The 22,660-nt window shown below is 44.7% G+C and overlaps 1 protein-coding gene across 1 annotated transcript in view; it reads right to left on the bottom strand.

The window, feature by feature from the left end:
- The window catches only part of LOC147734705 (solute carrier family 23 member 1-like), a 322,680-nt gene that overhangs the window by 258,878 nt on the left and 41,142 nt on the right, over positions 1-22,660 (bottom strand). Inside the window, exons 2-3 of the mRNA XM_086952992.1 lie at positions 6,297-6,464; positions 3,869-4,026 (exon numbers count right to left, since the gene is read on the bottom strand). Coding sequence (XP_086809118.1) covers positions 3,869-4,026; positions 6,297-6,464 — 326 coding nt within the window. The remainder of the gene's footprint in view (positions 1-3,868; positions 4,027-6,296; positions 6,465-22,660) is intronic.

The raw sequence follows: 22,660 nt of genomic DNA, 5'->3' as shown, positions 1-22,660 counted from the left end.
CAGTACCCCGTGCCTCTGGTTCCCCTAGTCCAGATTTATCTGGTCATTGTGGTTACATAAAAAGAAGACCCTCACAACTACTGAGAACTTGGACCTGTGAAAGATTGAGAAGAAGAACTAGCCTGGTGCCAGAAGGACTGCACTCCTGCTTGAAGGACTGTCTTTCTGTCTCGGAAAGGAAGACTGGACATGCTTACCTTGATCCACGGCTGCCTACAGTGACTCCAAGGGTCAATTGGCTGAACTCATGTGTGAGTTATAGGGAAACAACAAGCTTGCAGAGTCCTCCCTGCAACTGCTCAGCTGACCGCTAATACTGGACCTGCCTGAGTCCTGCTGTTGGCCTCTGTGTCCTGAGCCCCAAGAGGTGCCCCATAGACCTGGACCCTTGGCTGGCATCACTGAAGGTTCCATCTAAAGTTAAAGGGGAAAATCTTGAGGTTTGGGCTCCTGGTGACCGCACATTAGCTCGTTCACACCAAAACTCTACTCCCCATGACTATTGCCAACGTGAAGCTTTGGTGAGACCAGTTCTTCACGCTAACAGGTCCATCTGTGATTACCGGCACCGCAAGACCTTCCCTGCATGCCGGCAGCTACTATTTGCACTGATCAACCAATGCGAGGGTCCATTGACAACTGGCTCTTCACTATACAGCCAGGGGCGTAGCATGATCAATAAAATTAGGGGAGTTGAGATTAAGATTTTCCAACAATTACTCTCGCATGTAATGTTAAAAACATTATATGACAAGCAGTGTGCATGAAAGGGGCTAAAGGGGCAGTAAAAAAGAAGCCAAATCCAGATTGGTAGGGGTAAGCAGTGAGAGAAAACACAATATTTTGTCAAAGAATTTCAAAATAAAGAGGGAGAGTGTGTATAGGTTTTTGTCTGTGTGAGTATAAATGTCCCTAGTGAAATCCGACAAACACCTCACCATACCCGACGGAAAGCACCTGTTCCCAACTAATTACCAGAAAATAAATTTATTAGGGTAGTGTGACTCCTCAAACATCCCCCTGAAGCGATACCCCTGGCTACAGCAATGACCGTCTATGACATTTGACCTGCGTTTGCGTTGAAAACCTCCTCCTCCTGGCCTTCTTCAAAGTAACAGAAATGTTTTTGCCGGACTTAAGAAGGTAACTCTAAAAAACTAAACGTTTTTGTTTCATTTTTTAAGGGCTGGTAGTGGTCCCTGAGACCACTGCCTGCTCTGAAAAAATATTACACACCCATTCACAAAGGAAGGGACGCCCTTGGAACGCCCCTTCCAAATAGCAAGTCACTAACCCTATTTTGCGAGTCGCTATATATTAGCAACTTGCAAAATAGGGTTAGTACATGGGCAACAGGTTTTTTGTGTGTGCAAACGGGTCTAAAACGCATTTGCGCATGCAAAAAACCTTCGTACATCTGGCCCTTATTCTATATTTCTGAATCGGTTTGCACTTTTATTGTGTGGAGTTTTCACATTATTGCTGATTGTGAGCTGCACTAATACTTAACACATTGCCTCTAAGATAAACCTGACTGTAGTGGCGTAACTAGAACTTTTGTCACCCAGGGCTGACCCTGAGCTCGACACCCAGTGAAATGTGGTGCAGGTAAAAATGGGGGGTGGGTGGCTGGAGTCCACAGACAATGACGAGGGTAACAAACATTTACAAAAACAAAATCACTTACCTTGTGCTCGCCAAATTGCTCACCTCATGTGAAGTGCCGCCGCCCCCAAAAACGTGCGGCCACCCCACCCCGCACGCTATGCCACTGCCTGACTGCTTTTGTGCCAAGCTACTAGAGGTTTAAGCAGAGGTAATTTAGTGACTTTTGTGGTTCAGCCTGACGAGGAATGTAGTTGCTTGAGTGGGGCTTTCATTCTCCTCAACCAAAAACTCATTTTCTTACAAATGTGTACTAATGTATGACTCTTCTATGCGTATTGAATTTTTGTATTTAAGTTAAAACAAAAAATGCTGTGCTCCACACAATATTTGGTGATTTTGAAAAAGTACTGTCAAAGGTTGTAGTTGGAAGTCTAAAGATGGATCTATCCAAGAATTCTCTAGAAGAAGTCTCCAGCCTTTGACTGTCTGTGGCTTAGTTGCTAAAAGATGACTGTCAGGGAGAAGGGCTCATTCTCAAGACTGAATACATATTTTGGGGATACACATGAAAAGATCTAAATATTGATTAATAGATAATAACTTGGAAGTGCTTGTTGATGGCTTCGTATCTGACGTGGACCACTGGAGGAAAATCCTGCTTTGGGAAGAGTTTACCTTTTCAAAATGATATTGTTACCACGTACATGCTCCAGAATACATGATCTCAGATAAGTACTACTTAAAAATGTAAAGCTTTGTTTGCTTCCTGCTATGGGATGGTGGCCCCACTCGAATAGTCCTAGCAACACTACACAGAAGTGTTTACGATGGGGGCATAGCACTACAACATATTTAGAAATGTTACTAGGGCTCACAATGATCTGTTAACAATGAGTGGGTGTTCAGCATCCTAAATGAACCATCTACAATAGGGTGAAGGGCTAAAGGCACAAAGGGCCAATTAGGGGAGATAAATGGTGGGAGAACACCCAGCAGTTGCCCACACCACATGGCCATAGTGACTAAAATCTGGCAGATGATGAAGCACAGAATGGGTTGGGAAGGCATAAGGACTCTTGACACCCCACTGTGGGATTCCACTGGACTAAAAGAACTGTGGAGGGTTTTTGAATATGGGGTTTGATAGATATGTCCACAATAGGAGACATTTGGGGCACAGAACTTCTTAAATCCCACATCAAACTAAAAGAAGAATATAAATTATGAGACAACCAATATTATAAATATTTTTACATGGAGCACACACTACATGAACACTCTCTACACATCCAAGAAATTAAATGTGTATCCCCTTTGGAACATTGGGTACTGTTGAGATCATTGCACAACTATTCAATATCCCTGGTACACAAAGCCATAGTTAACAACATACAAAAGCCACTCATTGAACTGGGATGAATAAGGACCAAGTATAAAGAACCACTGGAAGATGAAGATTGGATGGAGGCGTGCCAATATCCACGGGTGGTAGCCATTGAAGCTGGGTTAAAAATAGTGCAACTTAAGATACTAAACCGGGCATATTACACTAGAGTACAACTATTAAAATTTCAGAGAGTAAGTGCTTCAGGGAACGTTGAGGGTAGGTACCTTTGAGCATGCTTGGGGTGAATGCCCTGAAATACAACCTTTTTGGGAAGGGGTTAGGAACCAGAGTTATGTACAATGGTTTTTGAAGTGCCAGTAGAGATGGCGTGGTTGGATATATGGAAAGATAGTTATGATTACGCCAAAGTTTCTAGATATACACATTTGTGATTTGACTATGACAGTAGCTAGAAGGAACATTGCAAAGCAGTGGTAGGTGGCGGAAAAAGCACCCACCTTTGATACGTCAGTAAAAATCTAGACTGGTGTGTGAGCGCCAAGATATGGGTGTATGAGGTACAAGGATGCCCTAAGAAGTTTAAAGGCACAAGGGCTAAGGCCCGTAAAAAAGCAATATGATGTATTATTGTCTCTGTACTGCTATAGGATACAAACAAGTTGAAAAAACATGCGTAGATTAATTATGGATATTTATGGAAGGCACTGAATGTAAAAAGAAAGTGTTTAATAAATCTATGATTGTTGAATTGCAGTGAATATTCAAAGCTAATAAAATAGGTTTTAAAAAAAGACTAGATAAATAGATGTGGGGTCTGGGCGCTCTGCTCATGCATTTGAGGAAATACTATCTGTTGATTCATTCAATGTTACTGAAGCATTAGGATTGAGAGGTGTCAACTCTGTCACTTACCTGACCCCCAAAATAACTTGAAGTATGGTGCAGAGTCCTGAAACAAAGAAGGTGGTACTGATGATGTGGCTTTGCCTCAGGGGGTCATGCGTCAGGCACAGCTCTTTGGACAAGATCAGCGGTATGGACAAATTGCCACCCAGTGCAGTTAGGTAGTGCTGTGGAATAGAAATCGGATATAAGTCAATGTGACGCAAAATCCAAATCATGTAACTATCACAGCCCAGCACCTCCATTTGGAAGCTGCTGCAAGGACAAAAGATTGTCCTACTGTTTAATAAATTAAGTCCATTCAGTTCTGGGGAACAGAGTTACAGGTGGTTCTGAAATACTTGAAAATGCCTTTAGTTTGATAATGGAAACCCACAGTGTTGCCCCACCTCACACATTATATTGTAACCATCCAAGGGTATTTGTTCCATTAGGAGAGCAACACCTTGACCACAGAACTCAGTGGTACCACCTACACTTTCAAGCGTGTGTCCGGGATCCGCCCTAAGTTAAATAAAAGGGTAACGACGAGAAAAGACATTGATAACACTTGCATCTCCTAAACACTGAATGTAATTGAATAAAACATTTCAGTACATTACTGGTTTAATTTGATTTTGACCGTATTAGCGTTCGTGGCTGCACTATTAATATTGTTTTATATTCTGAGGAATTCTGGAGGGGAAGCTATCTGCTGGCAGGTGGTGCAACCAGCGAATTATACTTAACACAGGCCCCATAATTTACGTATAGTAACTGAGTGGCGTTAGGGTGCAAAGAACCTCAACATTATATATCATCAATTTCCAGATTACCACAGTTTAAAAAGCACAAATTGCCATATAAATTTCAACATTTGCCAGGTATGTAAAAAGGCACGTTATTCCAACAGGTAAAACACAGTTTCCACGCCAAAATAGCTGCCCCAAAACAGAGGAACTAACTGGCAGAAATAAACTTACACTTTTTTTGGGTACTCACAAACCACAAAGCTTAATTTACTAATAGTAATGTTACGACTGCGGAGAGTCCGCAGTCAGGACGGAAACCTACACACATAAAGAGAGGCAATTTTAGTGCAGGCCTCCACTGTTTGGTTTAGGGCCAATTGCTATTATCTCAGAATCCACGGGCCCTTTGCTACGTCGTACTTATTTAACATTTGCACATACCCTCCTGGGACCATTATCAGATGCTTCGGCTTCAATGCACTATCCTACTGGGATGACACTCAGCTGATCCTCTCCCTCAGAAGACAGGGACAAAGTTCTGGCACACCTCTACCTCTGTATGCCACAGACTGAAAAATGGATGAGTTGCAACTGCTTAAAACTTAATAGAGACAACACAAAGATTGTCTTGTTTAAGAAAAGATCGACCCTCCAGTCTGAAGCGTGGTACCCAAAAGAATCGGGCCCTGCCCCTCAGCAGCACAATCTGTAGAAACTTGGAAATCATTTTCGACGGTCAGTTTTCGAGGGCTGATCAGAACACTTCTTTCTCTGCCACGGTTTCAACATCCTCAAGAGGATTAAAAAACATTCCAATGTTTTCCAATGGACGCTAGGAAGCCATGCAAGCTCTCATTACCAGTAGGTTACTTTACGGATTTGCGCCTTATATAGACATTTCTTCCCGCCGTTTTAAGATGCTTCTGGTGGTTTAGATCCTTGGCTGTCAGGCTAGAATTGAACCTTCCCCTCCACACCACTGAATCCAGCCACCTGCACACCCTCCGCTGGCTCCCCATCCAAAATCTGGCACGCCTATACAGCACACCACAACTTAGGCCCTCAGCAACAGAATCCATTTCCACAATCTATCCAGACTGCTCCAGCTTGCTTCTCTCTTACTTGAATGCTCCCCTGATCTTTGCACCAGGTCCTGAAGATGTTCTTCCTCCTACCTTGCCCCCACTGCCTGGAACAGACTTTCCCTGCCCGTCTTCTATGCCAGTTCCCTACTCATTTTCAGAAAGAATCTCAAAATGCAGCTGTTTTAGTCCTCTGCCTTCTTCAGGCTTCACTTAACAATGCAACCCCTTGGATTTGCACCAGGATACCCTCTGGTCATATTTGCATGCTATGAACTCAAATAACTTAACTTTGCAAGACTAACTAGACCCAGCCCATATAGCTTGTGTCCAAACGGTACTCATAAGCACACCTAGAACATGCGAAGCGCCGCAATTACCCACCAGTTTTAGTACATACAAAATGTTATTTTCCTATACTACCCTTTTACATTTTTCCAGAATTTCCAGGGAGATACTCAAAGTGCATTTTGTACCAATTCGATTAGGACTTCTTGTATATGCAGCATGTTTGATATCCCCTTTTTCTTAACTGAATGCAGACAAAGCATTGGAAATGTTACCCTTTTTGCCGTCCCATGTACATGACTCATGCTGGCCTCCTGCTGTCATTTCCTGCCTCACCTGAACGCCAAGGAAGATGCACAAGTGCCATGGTGGTGTTTCAGTCACTCCGTACAACATCTTGTTGTGGCTGGCATCTTTGTGTGAGCCTTTGTTGTCCTTTTCAGGCAGCTCAGTGCTACTGTCACTGCACTCAATGACCACACAGTTATGGTTTCCATCCTCATTCTATGATGAAAAAAGTGTAAACTCTATTAGGAAGAGGTGAAGCTTGGTGCAATGAAAAGACATCTGTATGAACTGATTTCTTAGATCCATTATTCATGTAAAATGAACACCCACCTTTATAGGAAACAAAGGGAATAAGCCTGATACACCTTCTAGATGAGTCAAAATAAGGTGGTCAAGGATCGCAGAATATCTTCAAACCATAAAATGCAGTCTTTTAATTTCCAAAGGTTGACAGGATCACTCATTGTTCATACACCAATGAAGGACAGAAAGCTTACTTCAACATTTTATGTATTTCAGCAAAGTCTTAACCCTAAAAACTCACTCAAAAAACCTACAAAAAATCCACCTTTGATCAAACAAGCACCTCTTTCAAAGCCAACTTTATGTAGACTGGCAAAGGATACTTGATCAATGTTTGAACCATCCTTTCAATCAGTAACTCAGGAGTATGACTTGTTACCAAAAGGTAATATACAACACACCTCTAGCCTCTTTTCAGTAAATATCTTATAGCTTTATAGCCCACCGTAGTGGGTTATACCGGTTATTAAAAGGCCCACTCCAGCGTTAAAGGCCCGAGCCGAAGGACATCTTAAGTGTTAAAAACTGAATAGTGTTGTGAATCATCATTTATTGATACATGCTTAGGCAATTAATTAATGTCTTCAAGTTATACTACATGCGTCTTTAATTGCTTTAGAGCTCTAGGTTCTACCTCTAGACTATGGTATACCATATGTATGTCAATATTTTTACATCTAGTTTGTGGAGTCTAATTAACACCCCTTAAAATCCTAAACACTTTAACAGACAAACTATAAAGATTTTCAATTAAAGGTTGATTCACTTTAAAGTTCCAGTTTAGCCCATCATGCTTCTGGGGTACGGTTCCATCATATCGAGAGGAACGCCTTTATGAGGCATCAACCAAGGATGAAGAGTCGCTTATCAGATTGCTACCCCTAGATTGCACAAGATGAAGGGCCTCTCTTTGGTAATTCGGTTAGTGCCTCTTCAAAACAATTTCCTCGCTGTCAGCAACAGTGAGGAAAACCATAACACATGCAGGAAACCTCAAATGATGGAACTTGCCCACATTTTATTTGCTTAGTACATTCAGAAATAGAACCTCTAAGCTTATGAATGCCATTTTTTGCAAGCAAATAAACAAGCCTGTGAGCAGATTCTGGCCTCATGCATTACTTACTCTGAAATATGGGTAGTTGGGGACATCTCCATTGAAAAAAAATCAATTGCCCAAGAGAAGGTTTCAAACAGCCAAAAGACACGATCTTTAGTTGCAATTTTTTTTAAAGTTTAAGTTTATTGAGAAAAACTTGAACGATGCAATTATTTTTAAGCTAGTAAACTTAATATATTTACAAAAGGGGGTGGTGATGAACAGAGTGTCTGAATTGAGCAGACCACTGTTGGATCTAGCCCTGATCTCTTGACTGGGTGAGAGCTTTCTGCTTAATTCAGAGACTCTGTCCCTCACCACCCCTTGTTGTAAATATTTTTGTCCACCCTAAGCGTGGAAGGGTATTCTCAGATGTGAGACCCTTGCTCATTGCACCATCAGGATTCAAGCAAACCGGGCCGAAGACGGCTGTAATGCCAGAAACCGGTCCCCGGGAGCTTGTTTCCTTCCCAGTGTAAGAATTGGCTTTTGTAGTTTGGTTTGCCCTGTTCCCATCATGCACTGGGACAGGAACAGACTAATTTGCATACAGCCAGGTTCTGAAACTGGGATGGTGCAGTGAGCTAAAAAACGGTGTTGGATCTAGCCCTGATCTCTTGACTGGGTGAGAGCTTTCTGCTTAATTCAGAGACTCTGTCCCTCACCACCCCTTGTTGTAAATATTTTTGTCCACCCTAAGCGTGGAAGGGTATTCTCAGATGTGAGACCCTTGCTCATTGCACCATCAGGATTCAAGCAAACCGGGCCGAAGACGGCTGTAATGCCAGAAACCGGTCCCCGGGAGCTTGTTTCCTTCCCAGTGTAAGAATTGGCTTTTGTAGTTTGGTTTGCCCTGTTCCCATCATGCACTGGGACAGGAACAGACTAATTTGCATACAGCCAGGTTCTGAAACTGGGATGGTGCAGTGAGCTAAAAAACGGTGTTGGATCTAGCCCTGATCTCTTGACTGGGTGAGAGCTTTCTGCTTAATTCAGAGACTCTGTCCCTCACCACCCCTTGTTGTAAATATTTTTGTCCACCCTAAGCGTGGAAGGGTATTCTCAGATGTGAGACCCTTGCTCATTGCACCATCAGGATTCAAGCAAACCGGGCCGAAGACGGCTGTAATGCCAGAAACCGGTCCCCGGGAGCTTGTTTCCTTCCCAGTGTAAGAATTGGCTTTTGTAGTTTGGTTTGCCCTGTTCCCATCATGCACTGGGACAGGAACAGACTAATTTGCATACAGCCAGGTTCTGAAACTGGGATGGTGCAGTGAGCTAAAAAACGGTGTTGGATCTAGCCCTGATCTCTTGACTGGGTGAGAGCTTTCTGCTTAATTCAGAGACTCTGTCCCTCACCACCCCTTGTTGTAAATATTTTTGTCCACCCTAAGCGTGGAAGGGTATTCTCAGATGTGAGACCCTTGCTCATTGCACCATCAGGATTCAAGCAAACCGGGCCGAAGACGGCTGTAATGCCAGAAACCGGTCCCCGGGAGCTTGTTTCCTTCCCAGTGTAAGAATTGGCTTTTGTAGTTTGGTTTGCCCTGTTCCCATCATGCACTGGGACAGAAACAGACTAATTTGCATACAGCCAGGTTCTGAAACTGGGATGGTGCAGTGAGCTAAAAAACGGTGTTGGATCTAGCCCTGATCTCTTGACTGGGTGAGAGCTTTCTGCTTAATTCAGAGACTCTGTCCCTCACCACCCCTTGTAGTAAACTTAATATAGTCATGCAACCAATACAATTGGCACTACCTGAATCATCGATAATATAAACAAATCATCAGCACATGCTGGATTGGTAATCCTGGCAACTCTCAGTATAGGGGATAATCCAAAGAAATTCAAATAGTCTGGGAATTTGTATGTTATAACTTTAAAAAAAAATGTAAACCATTTTTATCTTTGTATTAGCCACGAAAGCTTTTTAACAAAACGGTTTAAAATTGACTAAGGTGTACTAAATATTTGTGGTCCTCAGCGGAGAACCAAATAAAATAAAATAAAACAAACTTGAAACTTGTCTGGAAATTCCACCATGTATAAAGAGATTAATAGACGTGTCACCATGCACCATAGTGTCAGTCCATTAGCAGTTTATATTTTAGGGTAAAGCCCTAATCATGTGATCTGACTTGGTATATGAATCTAATTCTGCAAAGAAGTGCACTAGGATGCTCTTGATCACCCAGGACTGTAATTTGAACCACAGATGGTTTATGTCTACTTTGGAGAAAGAGTGAAAATAATTGGCAAAGCAAACAAAGAACTTGTCACTGGTTTTTGTCAAAGAATGTATAGTCAACAAGCAGATTTAATGCCATGATTTTATCGAGAGCAAAACAATCAGACCGAATTTCTCTATGTGAATACTTTAGCAAACTCTTATCCAATAAATATCTCATAATACTATTTAATGATTATTGTTATGGTCAGACTCCGGGCCATGTTCATGGAGAGGCTATAAATGCAGCATTTCCATAATGTTTGTATAATTCCAATACCTTAAACACTAGTAGAGATTAAACTCAAAGTAATGCTCCAAAATTGTATATTATCCTTTTATACAGTATGTCAGTACAACATTCATTCCTGAGGCTTTGAAGAACTGCCAGCTAGCACACTCCGAGGAAGGGCTGTAATTTCTTACTCATCTGGCAGAAATAGTCACAACTTTGCTCAACAGTATATAGCTGTAAAGTAACCTATTCCCAGGTCCAAAACCTATATGGTTAAAGTATGAGTTGCATTTGTCCCACTTAAAATCAGAATCATTGGATTCCCTAAACTTAATGCTTTTATATAATTGGCAACAGATGTCCTCATGCTTACAACAATTAACATTTTAGACTTGTGTTTTTTCTAAGCTGACTTAAAATGTTTTACTAATCGGTAATGTGAAGCATGCTACCACCGTGTCATCGATTCAGAAAAGGGGGTGGTGATGAACAGAGTTTCTGAATTAAGCAGACCACTCTTACCCAGTCCAAAGATCAGGGCTTGATCCATCACCGTTTTTTAGCTCACTGCACCATCCCAGCTCAGAACCTGGCTACATGCAAATTAGTCTGTTCCTGTCCTAGTGCATGATGGGAACAGGGCAAACCAAACTACCAAGCCAATTCTTATACTGAGAAGGAAACAAGCTTCCGGGGACCGGTTTCTGGCATTTCAGCCGTTGTCGGCCCGGCTTGCTTGAATCCTGATGGTGTCATCAGCATGTATTTATATTTAAATAGTATGCCAATCTGTAACCTGAATAACCCTATCCTACAGAATTTACACACTGTTTAATCATACATTTCCGCATATAATTTTACATATTATTTTCCATGTTGTTTTATATTTAGGTTTAGCAAGATGAAACCTATATTTAGTTAGCTAAGGCGCATATAGAGTTGACATGAGTTGGACTAGGTGCCTCACTCCCTTTTGAAATAAACGCTGTATTTCTGCTTGCTGTGCATAATGCTTTTCTGTTTCAGAAATCAGTGACTGTATGCTCATTTAAAATAACAAAAAGTTGTTAGCTTACATTTTGAAGTTCGTAGAGTAGCAATTAGTTGGTTTGGACAGGGACTGTAATCGTGCAGTGGATGAGAAACTGAGCAGGTGAAGAATATATTTGTGAGATAGTATGAATGTCACAATAGGAGAAAATGTTGGCATTGTGGGGCATATTACCAAGCAATAGCGATAATTATCGCTATTGCTTGGTTAGAGACAAAAATTTACCGCAGCGCTACGGCGATTTTTACCGCAAATAAACCTTGGTATTACCAAGGTTGAACGCAAATGCGGTAAAAATCGCCGCAAAGCATGAATATCGCAGAAAAGTCAGCGATATTCATGCATTAGCGAGCTAATGCTCTTAGCCATGTTATCCACCTCCCAATGGATAACATGGCTTAAGAACTGCTCAGGGCAGGTGTTAGCTTTTGGAGATATTCCCGCTTAGCGCGAATATCTCCAAAAGTTGGTAATAGGAGATAGCGATGTTAGCGACTGTTTTCAGTCTCTAACATCTTGGCACGCCCACTTTGCATCTCATTAGTGATAAATATCACTGACATGCAAAGTGGGGCCCAAGATGGTCGCTATCTCCTACTAGCTGTCGCTAACTGGTGTTAGCAGCAGCTAGGTAATAGGGAGATAATTTTATCTCCGCTTTCTTGGCTTTTAAAGCCAAAAAAGCGGAGATAAACCCCCTTGATAATATGCCCCTGTATTATCCGTGAGAAGGAGCCTGACACAAAAAATGGAGAGAACACTGGGTTTTGATTGGTTCCTACCTGGAGGGAACCTGAAGAGTGTGTCATTTGGACGAAATGTTATGTTTTAACTGTCTGAGGGATATGTTGTTTAGTTAGATCACTTGCCCCGTCCACCTATGCAGGCGGACATGCTTTGGTTCCTCAAGAGCAAGAACATTCCTTCACATTCTAATTGGAACCTTTATCTGGTTCTTCTTCCAATCTTATGCTTGCTGACACCAAGTGCTTCTGAATTCCCCCCACCCGCCCACAACCTCAGCTTAGAATTAGGTAGTTGCCTTTATGGAAACTAGGATTTGCCTTGATTTGCATATGTTACCCTCCAATGTGCAATAGCTACATTACTAATTGAACTACTTGGATTATATATATATCCATGTATGCTGTATTCAAGTAAATATCATTCTTTGCTTAATTGATTTGATTGAACATTGTAGCTTTACTAATTGTTAATACACCTTTATGGTTTTGCAATCTAGTCCTCTCTGTTGTTACTGTGGGGCAAAATCTGCTTCACTGTCAATCCCATGTTGATGAATTTGTGATTTCAGCCTGGGTTCGAGATAAAGATCCATCCTGGTGGACCTGGTGGAGTTCTAACTTTGTGCCAAGATAGACAGTACAAATACCATCCTTGTCTATTCTAGCTAAATGGTTCTCACTGAGAAGTAGATAGTTAAAAATATGCCTAAGAGCTGTTGCATAGTCCATAGTGTAGTAAGATTATGCATCTTAGAGATTGTTGTTGAGTGTTGTTGAGTGTTGTGGTGTTTGCGAGCTTTGAGTTAGTGTGTTGCACAGTGTAGTGTCGATTTTAGGTCCACAGGAGCTCCTTGTTAGATTTTTAATGCTGGCTTATGTATTGATATACACACTTGATTCAAGTGTTGAAGTTATGCTTACTGGCTTCATAGTCTAGGATGCCGGGATAGTTATAAAGTATATTATGTTGTAACTTGTATGTTAAGGTTTGTGGTATCAGACCATAAAGCGTTACCAGCTGCACATTAAGATAGGGTCTTAATAAACATCTGCTGTGAGATTGTACTGACTGAGATTTGTGTTTGGTTAGTCCTTTGTGAAGAGGAATAGACCACACCAGCCAGGGTGATTTCCCACTAGTCGATATTTCACTTCTTGTATCTGATAACATGCCCCCAGTGTTAGGCTCCGATTTCTCCAGAGCAAGAGTATTCAAACTGGGATGATGTAAGGCCACTTAGGGGGGCCTTAAGTTATCCCAGGGGAGGTGCCAGGCGCATTCCTGTCCTTTCCTTGACCTGGTGCCCTTTTGGCTGGCTAGTGCCAACCTAGGCACCCTTGCACCATGGTGCAAGAGTGATTTAGTTGAAGACAGGGTTTTTTTGGGGCGCCTTCCTGCACAAAAACATTGCTCCTAGGCACGTTCCTGTGCTGCATTCTGCACTCCGGTTAGACTGATTGGATTTTTGTCATTTTGGTGTCAAATGATTTATTAAAATGTACTCTGTTTTTCACTACTGCCTTGAACTCTTTCACCTCCACAATTGACACCCTCGCAACCCCCAGATCCATGAATTGTGACTATTCCACTTCCAGCTCCCAGAGAAAGCTTCAGATTGCTGGTGGATATTTCACTTCTTGTATGTGATAACAACCCCCCCCAGTGTTATTCTCCAATTTCTCTAGAGCAGTACTCTTTAAACTCGGAAGAGGGCCCCCCGAGGGGGGCCTAAAGTCATACCAGGGAAGGTGCCAGGCTTTAGCCAAAAGAGGCATTGTGCTGGTAATAGTGTTTTGTTTTCAGCAGACAAAAATGAGCGGCAGGAAGCGGCTCTGTAATGGGCCACCACTAACATCTTTTGTCATTTATATCTTAGCTGTGAGAAGGTGGCAAAAGAGAAGGACGCCAAATATTCTTCAAACCCCCACCCCCTTTTCTAATAATCACACTTTGGATACTTTTACACTTTAGTAAGGAATAGTATGTTCAGCAATCATGTATTTGATTGCATTTTTAAAACAGTAACATAACTTACCAGCAATATTTAAATACGACTGTGGAAATTAGCAAAAATTAATGTACCTAAGCGGCGTTCATTTGCCCTCTCCCGTCCCCCTCCCTGTAGGCACCACGTATACCCTGAAATATTGACCACATCATTCTGCCAATGAAAGCCCGTGCCCATATGTACATGACAGCCATTTCAGGCCATGGCCTCACTGTCCGTTTTTATAAACTCCCCGGCTTCCCTCCTGCGCGCATTTGAGCACCCCCCCCCCTCCCACTCTCACATGCATAGACCATGAAACCCTCTCCCTTTGCGCGACCCCAGGTGAAAGGCAACCCTCCTGCATTGACCCAGGCATTCCCCATTTCCCTCTCGAAGAAGCATCCTTCGCCTCAGCTGACATAGCCCCCCAGCTGTATCTGACTGCCCCTGTTCTCTCATGTACAGGTCGTAAGATCTCTCTCTCTCTGTGCGACTCTGACCCTGCGCGCACCCTGACCCCCTCCCTCTCCTCACATGGGCAAGTCATAAACCTTCTTCTTCTGCAAGACCCTGTCCTTGGGAGTCACGGCCGCGCCTGACCAACACCTCCTTTCCCTCCATGAATGCCCCTCTGTTGACAAGCCTTCCCTCCGCGCTCGATTGTCCACGCAGCATGAATGCCACTCCTTTGATGACCCCCCTTTCCCCGAGCCCAGCTGACCACACATGTCCGAGGCCATCGCCTAAACCAGGAGATATCATTTACTGCCCTTATTGTATGAAGTCACTCCTCTCCAAAGGACTCACTATTGATCCTGGCCACCCCACCCCCTGGCTATGATTAAGCGCGCACATCCTATACTGTTGATGAAACACTCAGCTGCGTGATTGCCCTCCCCTCTTATCAGCAGGTCAAGGGTCCCTATTGTGAACACATGTGGGGTAGGATTGACACGAGGATTATAGGGATGTCTTTTCCGTTGCGTCATACTGTCCTGATTGTACTCTCAAGTGTTTTGTAAGATATAAAAGCCAGAGTTTCAGCTCACTTGTTAGAGCACCTCCCGATGACACCTTGTTTCGTGTCTGAAATGACTGGCTCTCCTCATGAGAATTAAACTCTGTTCTTGATTCCTGCATCCAGCGCCCGTCTCTTTATTTGATAGCTATTCAGAATGGGAACTAAGAGGCGTCTTGCGCCAGCAGCCTGGGCATCGATAGCAATGCGGGCTCATTTTCCACAATTGGCGTCCCAACGCGGGGTCCATCAGTGACATAAGGTTCGGTAAGAGAGATCCAGACGAAGAAGCGAACATCTAAAATAATCGGAGTATACCTGCCTTGAGAGGGCCCTAGCCCGGCTGCCGATCAAAAGAACTTCGCCAATTCTGAACGGACCTCTCTTGAGTGACCTATTGTCCTGACTGGAATCCCACAGGAATGCTACACGGAGTAAGAGAACGATCGGGCGCTGGAGGGAGGAAGGCAAAGAACTGCCCACACGGTCCGGTCCGGGTAAGGTCGCGTAAATGCGACAAATTGTGAAATGATTGTTTTGGATAATACTAGTATTACGCTTTGTTGAAACCCTCTGGAGATTCGCTGTCTGCAAACGGAGAAAACAACAGGCTCTCTCTTTGCAAGCAGTGAAGGATAGGTAACGCAGACTTTTGTCCCCATTGTAATCCGTCGTGCCTATCTTCCTCCCCCACTGTTTCCCGAACTGTCGTTCGTGGATTATTGTCTGGAGATTCTTTGTCTGCAAACAGGGAAGAACAAGGTCTCGCTTTGCAGGTAGAGAAAGAGTGGGCAACGATAACTTTTCGTGCCCACTTATTCTCCCCACTGGATTGTTTGATTGGCCGATTATTCGGTATTGGTTCGTTTGAGGTATTCACCGCCGCCAAACAACGGAGAATAGAAATATTCTGCCTAGTCTTTGCCCGCCGTGATAAGATAGGTAATGCAGACTTTTGTCCCCGTTGTAATCCGTCATGCCTATCTTCTCCCCATTGGTTGGTAGCCTGTTTAGCCCGGACCGCTTATTAGAGTCGAACCATCCAGCTCCACTGGAGGACACACCTAATAAGGACCTGTTCATTAAAGTGTGGACTAGTCGCTATAGCTTATAATAGGTTATGGCATAAAAATACAAGAAAAGGAGTTGAGCGAAATCAGTAGGCCACTGAGGAGTTATCAACTTCGCTAAAAATAAAATAAAAAACGTTAGAAATAACCCGTAATAAGAAACATAAAAATGGCGAGGGAAGACAAGCTTGACACCAAGGCAAGCCACGAGGTAGCTAGGTTCCGTTGCCTATTCCTGCCCTAAAACATGTCTGCCTCATTGCCCACCACGCCCAAATAACGGTCACATGAAATAGATACAAATCAATAGGTACCTACTCTCATGCACCCGGAAACTCCCGAAGTGCCACAGGTCCGCGGTTACGCCCATCCGGTAGGCGAGGCCTCGAGGCATGCGGGGCTCGCCTGGACGCAGTCGGAAGGGGAGGTTGTGGGGCGGACGGCCCAGAAAACGGTGATGGCCTCTCCTTCTCTCCTCTTCTGCTGCCCTGCGGGCCACGGGGGGGGGGCTGTCTTGCCTCAGCCACCGACCACCCCCCCCCCCCTCCTCTGTCTCTCGCCTGGACCGGCCCGCGAAGAAGGCCGAAGCCACAAACAAGAGCGGCGGCGCTTACATGTAGTCCCGCCACATGTCAACGCCTGGACAAGTGCAAGTAGTCCCGCCACATGCCGACGCCTGGATAGTTACAGGTAGTCCCGCCACATTTCAAATTCCTGGAGAGTTGAAGGTAGTCCCACCACATGTCCACGCCTGGAAGTTACAGGTAGTCCCGCCACATGTCAAGAGAGGGGGGGGGGCTGTCTTGCTTCAGCCACCGACCACCCCCCCCCCCATCTTCAATAGCCGGCACAGCCAATATCGAAACGGCGGAGCCGAGGATCGGCGAGGGGTCGCTGGAAGGGGGAGGCGGCGCGAACGAGCCTCCCCCACCTCCCTCCAGGTGGAGGCTTCCAGCGACACCCCAATGCTCTTACTTAAAGAGGGTCAACATCAAAAAGCGGTCTTCTGCCCAGGACGGGCACACGCTCCATACCGTCTCTCCTCGACCTTGAAGATTCTATAAGAGCCGGGGGGCCCCCGACCCCCCCTGCATGGCTGCCCCCGCCCCCTTCACTGGGAACCACGACATCGGTGCAACTCCTGCCGGCGCCAGCCTCGGATTGGAAATGGCTAAAATGCAGCCACGGCACAGATTTGTTCAGTTCCGGAGGAACACCAGAATGACCCGGTAGGAAAATTGTTGCCGCCCTCCCCACTCTTTGACTAATGATCCATATTTGTTAGACTGTTAACCACATAGCACAAAACTTTTTGAACTGCCAACGGAAGGTTCTGGGCCAACCATGCGAGACTAGAGACATTCTGACTGTGCTGGAACTCGCCTGACCCCACCCAAAATGGCGCCGACACAAAATGAGACGTTTTGAATAAACTTTGTTGCACCCTGATTGCGCAAGCTTTTTGCCCCGAGATATATATAACGTTTTGGATAATGAAAGTAGATATGAAGGATATTGAGTACGTGCTTGGACAATGAATTGACTCAGGGTGGGTACTGATTATGAATTGGAAAATGAATTGGTGTAATTTAGGTAATGAATGAACATTGGATAATGAATTTATGAATTTATTAAAGATGAATTACTGACATGCATCATGTTTGCTCTGTAGGGGAGTTTAATACGATTTTATTGCACTGCCGCACATTTTGCAATGAACTGCCACCAGCTTTGTTCTTCCTATGTACAGTTCCAATCTGCTCCGTGGCCAGTCCACTGGGTTGTAGGCCTGTATTTATACGTCAACACTTTTTATTAAAAGTATTTTGAAAACGAAAGCATAGTTGTAGCGGTTGCATTAATGAGTTTTGAATGTATTACTACTGTGAGCAACGAGAAAGTATGATGAAGGCTAAAGGTTGAAAAGGACTCGATATTTAGCAGCCACACTATGTGTCGCAGGCAGCCGGAAAAGTGTTTTAGAAGCCCTAAAACGACACCACAGAAATGCCACCTGACCGCCACCCTTGTACCCGATCAAAAGGGGTTACGACCAAGTAACTCATGTAGATACGCAGATCGTCAATGATTATCTGTCTGACATTACTGGTCCCTCTGGGCTTAAACGCCGAGATGGTAAAGAAATGCAGTACGTGGAGATAGGTCGAGTATGTGGTAGGTAAAAACATTTACGGACTACTGCATGCTAATGTACTTTGAATGCTGCCCCCCCCACCCCTTCTTTTCCCTCCCTTCTGCAGGTCACGTCAGAACGTCAGCTGAAGTGTGGGAGAGTGATGGTCGAACCACCGACGAAAAAGGGAAGGAGGGAATATGTGCATAGTCCTCATAGCGATAAGTTCCTAAAAGGACGTAGATTTGACATGACTGTATCTCCCCAGAACATGGTGACTGGGAGAATGGACTGACATAGAGACTTGACAGGTACTAAATGACGAAAAATTGACTAGAAATGACGCGTTAAATAATGTAACTGGACGTTTGACTAGGTAGGGAAAGGACGAAGAAAAATATACGGGTAAGGGTTACCACGGCACCACCCGTCTGGGAAGTTAGAAATGTTGCTGGTGTTCAAAATGCACTGCCCCCTTTTTCACACTCTTATAGATGTAGCCAAGCTGTCCGACTGTTCTCCCGATCAATACTTGCCGTTGCCTCAGCCTGGAGAACTTCCCACCAAAGGAAGGAACTGAAAAATGGTTTAAGATCCATCCATGGGTAAATAGCACGACCAGGCTAATTTCTGACCGACCAACTGAGGTGTAAGTATTGGCAATTGAGAACGCTGGCCGACATAACTAGCGAGAAGGAAAAGGAGGGAAGGGTAGAAAGAGCTAAGCACATAGATAAATAGGATAGTAAAGATACGTAGGATATAATATGGATTTTGTTGGCCACCTGTTGTTTCCTGTCCTGTCGTGAATGTCTTATATATGTGTAATGCATGTGCCGTCTTCCCTGTCTGAGTTTGTGTGTGTGTAATGTACGGATTTATGTCTTCCCTCTGTCTGTATTTGCGTGTTACCTGACCTTTGCTGTTCTGTGTTGTGAGCGCACTAAATGACCTATTTTCGTACACGTCTCTCTCTCTCTCTCGCCACCCCCTTATCTCTCTCTCTCTCTCTCTCTCTCTCTCTCTCTCTCTCTCTCTCTCTCTCTACATGTCATACGTGTACCGAATGGCTCGTTTAGATTGCGGACGACTCTCACTCTCTATGAGAGTCTCCCTATTTTCTCTCCCTCTTTTTGATAAAATTGTGCCCCACCGGCACCAGTCTGATTTGATACATATTGAACGCGAAGGTGTTCAGCGAAATTGACCGAAACTAAAATGATTGTATCTCGCCATATTACTGCCTCTCCTTTCTGCGAAATGAATGAACTTGAATTGGCTGAGAAGGAAAGGACAGGTAAGACGGCTAAGGTCCCCCAAATCTGGCCATTCATAGGGGAACCGTATGTCAATGGCACCCTATTTTTTTGTTCATCAGAGGCGAACGCCAACGTCCAGCTTGACCCCCAGTGCCCAGATTACCCCACCCCTTTTGCACCCAAGCGCGAATGCCCGAAGCGTCCCCGCCCATTGATAGACCCCAGCTGCTGTCCCGGATATAAACATGATGACCATGAGTAGCTGTTGACCCTCGAGAAAACCTTGTTTTGCCTGACTCTCGAAGATGGCACCCCCGCCCTGTTTGAAAAGGTTAGCCAGTCCTGAAGGGAAATGCTCCGTAATATTGAATATGATGTAATGCACAGTTGATGGGAATCTCATTTATCCTCACTTGAGTTATAAATAGGACGATGAATAAACCTGCCATAAACTCAGTAGGAATGCTGACACATGCACTGCTTGGTAATGGACCTCTGACTGTGACCAGTGAGCGTATCTCCCAAATGCGTAGAATTGAGGGAGGAATTCACATGCGTAGATATCTTCTTCTGCCATTTCTCTAAAAAGTTTTCTTGTACCTATTCAGAGATTCACGATCACCGAAGGAGATGGGTCAGATGTGACGTACAGCCTGACTGCAGATCTTGGGACACGTATGACCTCGACCAAAGGTGGAGCTGCAGAGCAACAAGATACGGGACGAGACCGCAATTTCAACGTGGAAAATGAAAAATGACGGGCCGCCTTGAAGCCCTCCGTCTGCTAACCCACGTGTGCCTGGAGTCTCCGTCCCCCTTCTTTGGGCCCGATTGATGGGCCTGCCTGCTTGTTATCCTTTGCTCCCTTGGTCCCTTTTGTGCGTCCCAGGAACTCTGACCCAACTCCGCTCTCTCTCTCTCCTATCGACTATTTGAACAACATTCACCCTCTTTCCCACGTGACTTTTTGCCAAAGGAAAGAATTGCATTCATATGGGAATAGGGTGTTGCCACAGAACTATAGGTGCCGAGCATAAGGCGCCGCCAAACGGATTGTTTAGGGAACAGGACTGTGGTCTAACAGCAGAGGACTGACCGCACCCTGCAACGCGAAAGGATAGAACTGAGCTGGACCTATAGCTCCACCGCCGGTGCTCAACAGCGCCAACGACAGTACTCGGACTAGAGCCTACCAGTGATGGCTCAATGATAAAAAGACACTGTGACGAAGAGATCTTGTATATTGAACTGAATTCCGCCCTCAACCGCTTGGTCAAAAATGTTCATTGGTCACATTTTTAAGTTAGGAAGATTTATGCTATGTAGTGCGTTTAATTGTCAGGAACACAACGAAAATGCAATTTCCTATGTGCTGCATTCTGCCCATCACATCAACTGTTCATGATTTTTGTGCAAATATGTTAGTATTGACAAATGCTATTTCATCAACTACATGTTTATATGTCCGCCCCTCAACTAGGAAGAATAGGAAAATGAACGCGCTTATGTTAAAAGCGGCGACTGTGGAAATTAGCAAAAATTAATGTACCTAAGCGGCGTTCATTTGCCCTCTCCCGTCCCCCTCCCTGTAGGCACCACGTATACCCTGAAATATTGACCACATCATTCTGCCAATGAAAGCCCGTGCCCATATGTACATGACAGCCATTTCAGGCCATGGCCTCACTGTCCGTTTTTATAAACTCCCCGGCTTCCCTCCTGCGCGCATTTGAGCACCCCCCCCCCCCCCACTCTCACATGCATAGACCATGAAACCCTCTCCCTTTGCGCGACCCCAGGTGAAAGGCAACCCTCCTGCATTGACCCAGGCATTCCCCATTTCCCTCTCGAAGAAGCATCCTTCGCCTCAGCTGACATAGCCCCCCAGCTGTATCTGACTGCCCCTGTTCTCTCATGTACAGGTCGTAAGATCTCTCTCTCTCTGTGCGACTCTGACCCTGCGCGCACCCTGACCCCCTCCCTCTCCTCACATGGGCAAGTCATAAACCTTCTTCTTCTGCAAGACCCTGTCCTTGGGAGTCACGGCCGCGCCTGACCAACACCTCCTTTCCCTCCATGAATGCCCCTCTGTTGACAAGCCTTCCCTCCGCGCTCGATTGTCCACGCAGCATGAATGCCACTCCTTTGATGACCCCCCTTTCCCCGAGCCCAGCTGACCACACATGTCCGAGGCCATCGCCTAAACCAGGAGATATAATTTACTGCCCTTATTGTATGAAGTCACTCCTCTCCAAAGGACTCACTATTGATCCTGGCCACCCCACCCCCTGGCTATGATTAAGAGCGCACATCCTATACTGTTGATGAAACACTCAGCTGCGTGATTGCCCTCCCCTCTTATCAGCAGGTCAAGGGTCCCTATTGTGAACACATGTGGGGTAGGATTGACACGAGGATTATAGGGATGTCTTTTCCGTTGCGTCATACTGTCCTGATTGTACTCTCAAGTGTTTTGTAAGATATAAAAGCCAGAGTCTCAGCTCACTTGTTAGAGCACCTCCCGATGACACCTTGTTTCGTGTCTGAAATGACTGGCTCTCCTCATGAGAATTAAACTCTGTTCTTGATTCCTGCATCCAGCGCCCGTCTCTTTATTTGATAGCTATTCAGAATGGGAACTAAGAGGCGTCTTGCGCCAGCAGCCTGGGCATCGATAGCAATGCGGGCTCATTTTCCACACGTCGAGACATAGTTAAACACTGCCAGGTTAATAGAATAATTGTGAGGTGTTGAGGTAGGCCTGATGATTCTTTTTTCACTTGGGCCGGCCCGGAATTAACATTTTTGAAGACCACTGCTCTAGAGAGATTGTAAGGCATAGTTATCAAACTTTCATGCAGCACAGCGCCGCAGGCCACCTTGCTGCACTGCGTTAGAGAGAAAGTGCACAAATGCTCTGTATTTTCAATTATACCGCACATTCCTGTCCTTTCCTTGGGCTGGTTCCCTTTTGGCAGACTAATGCCATCACAGGCACCCTTGGTGCATGGTGCAAGAGTGATTTGCATTGAAGGCAGAATTTTTTGGTGCTTTAAGGGGCACCTTCCTCCACAAAAATATTCCTCAGAGGCACGTTACTCTTTCTAAGTGTGCTGTATTTTGCACTCGGGTTAGACTGATTGGATTTTTGTTGTTTTGGTGTTAAAAATTATATGAAAATGTACTATATTGTTTACTATTGCCTTAAACTCTTTCCACTCCACAATTGACACCCTCTCAACTCCCAGATCCATGAGTTGTGACTATTCCACTTCCAG

The sequence above is a fragment of the Lissotriton vulgaris genome, chromosome 1_2, assembly GCF_964263255.1.
Source record: "Lissotriton vulgaris chromosome 1_2, aLisVul1.2, whole genome shotgun sequence".
Lineage (NCBI taxonomy): Eukaryota > Metazoa > Chordata > Amphibia > Caudata > Salamandridae > Lissotriton > Lissotriton vulgaris.
The sequence above is the reverse complement of the archived record's forward strand: the minus strand, read 5'-3'. Positions and strand labels throughout refer to the sequence as shown.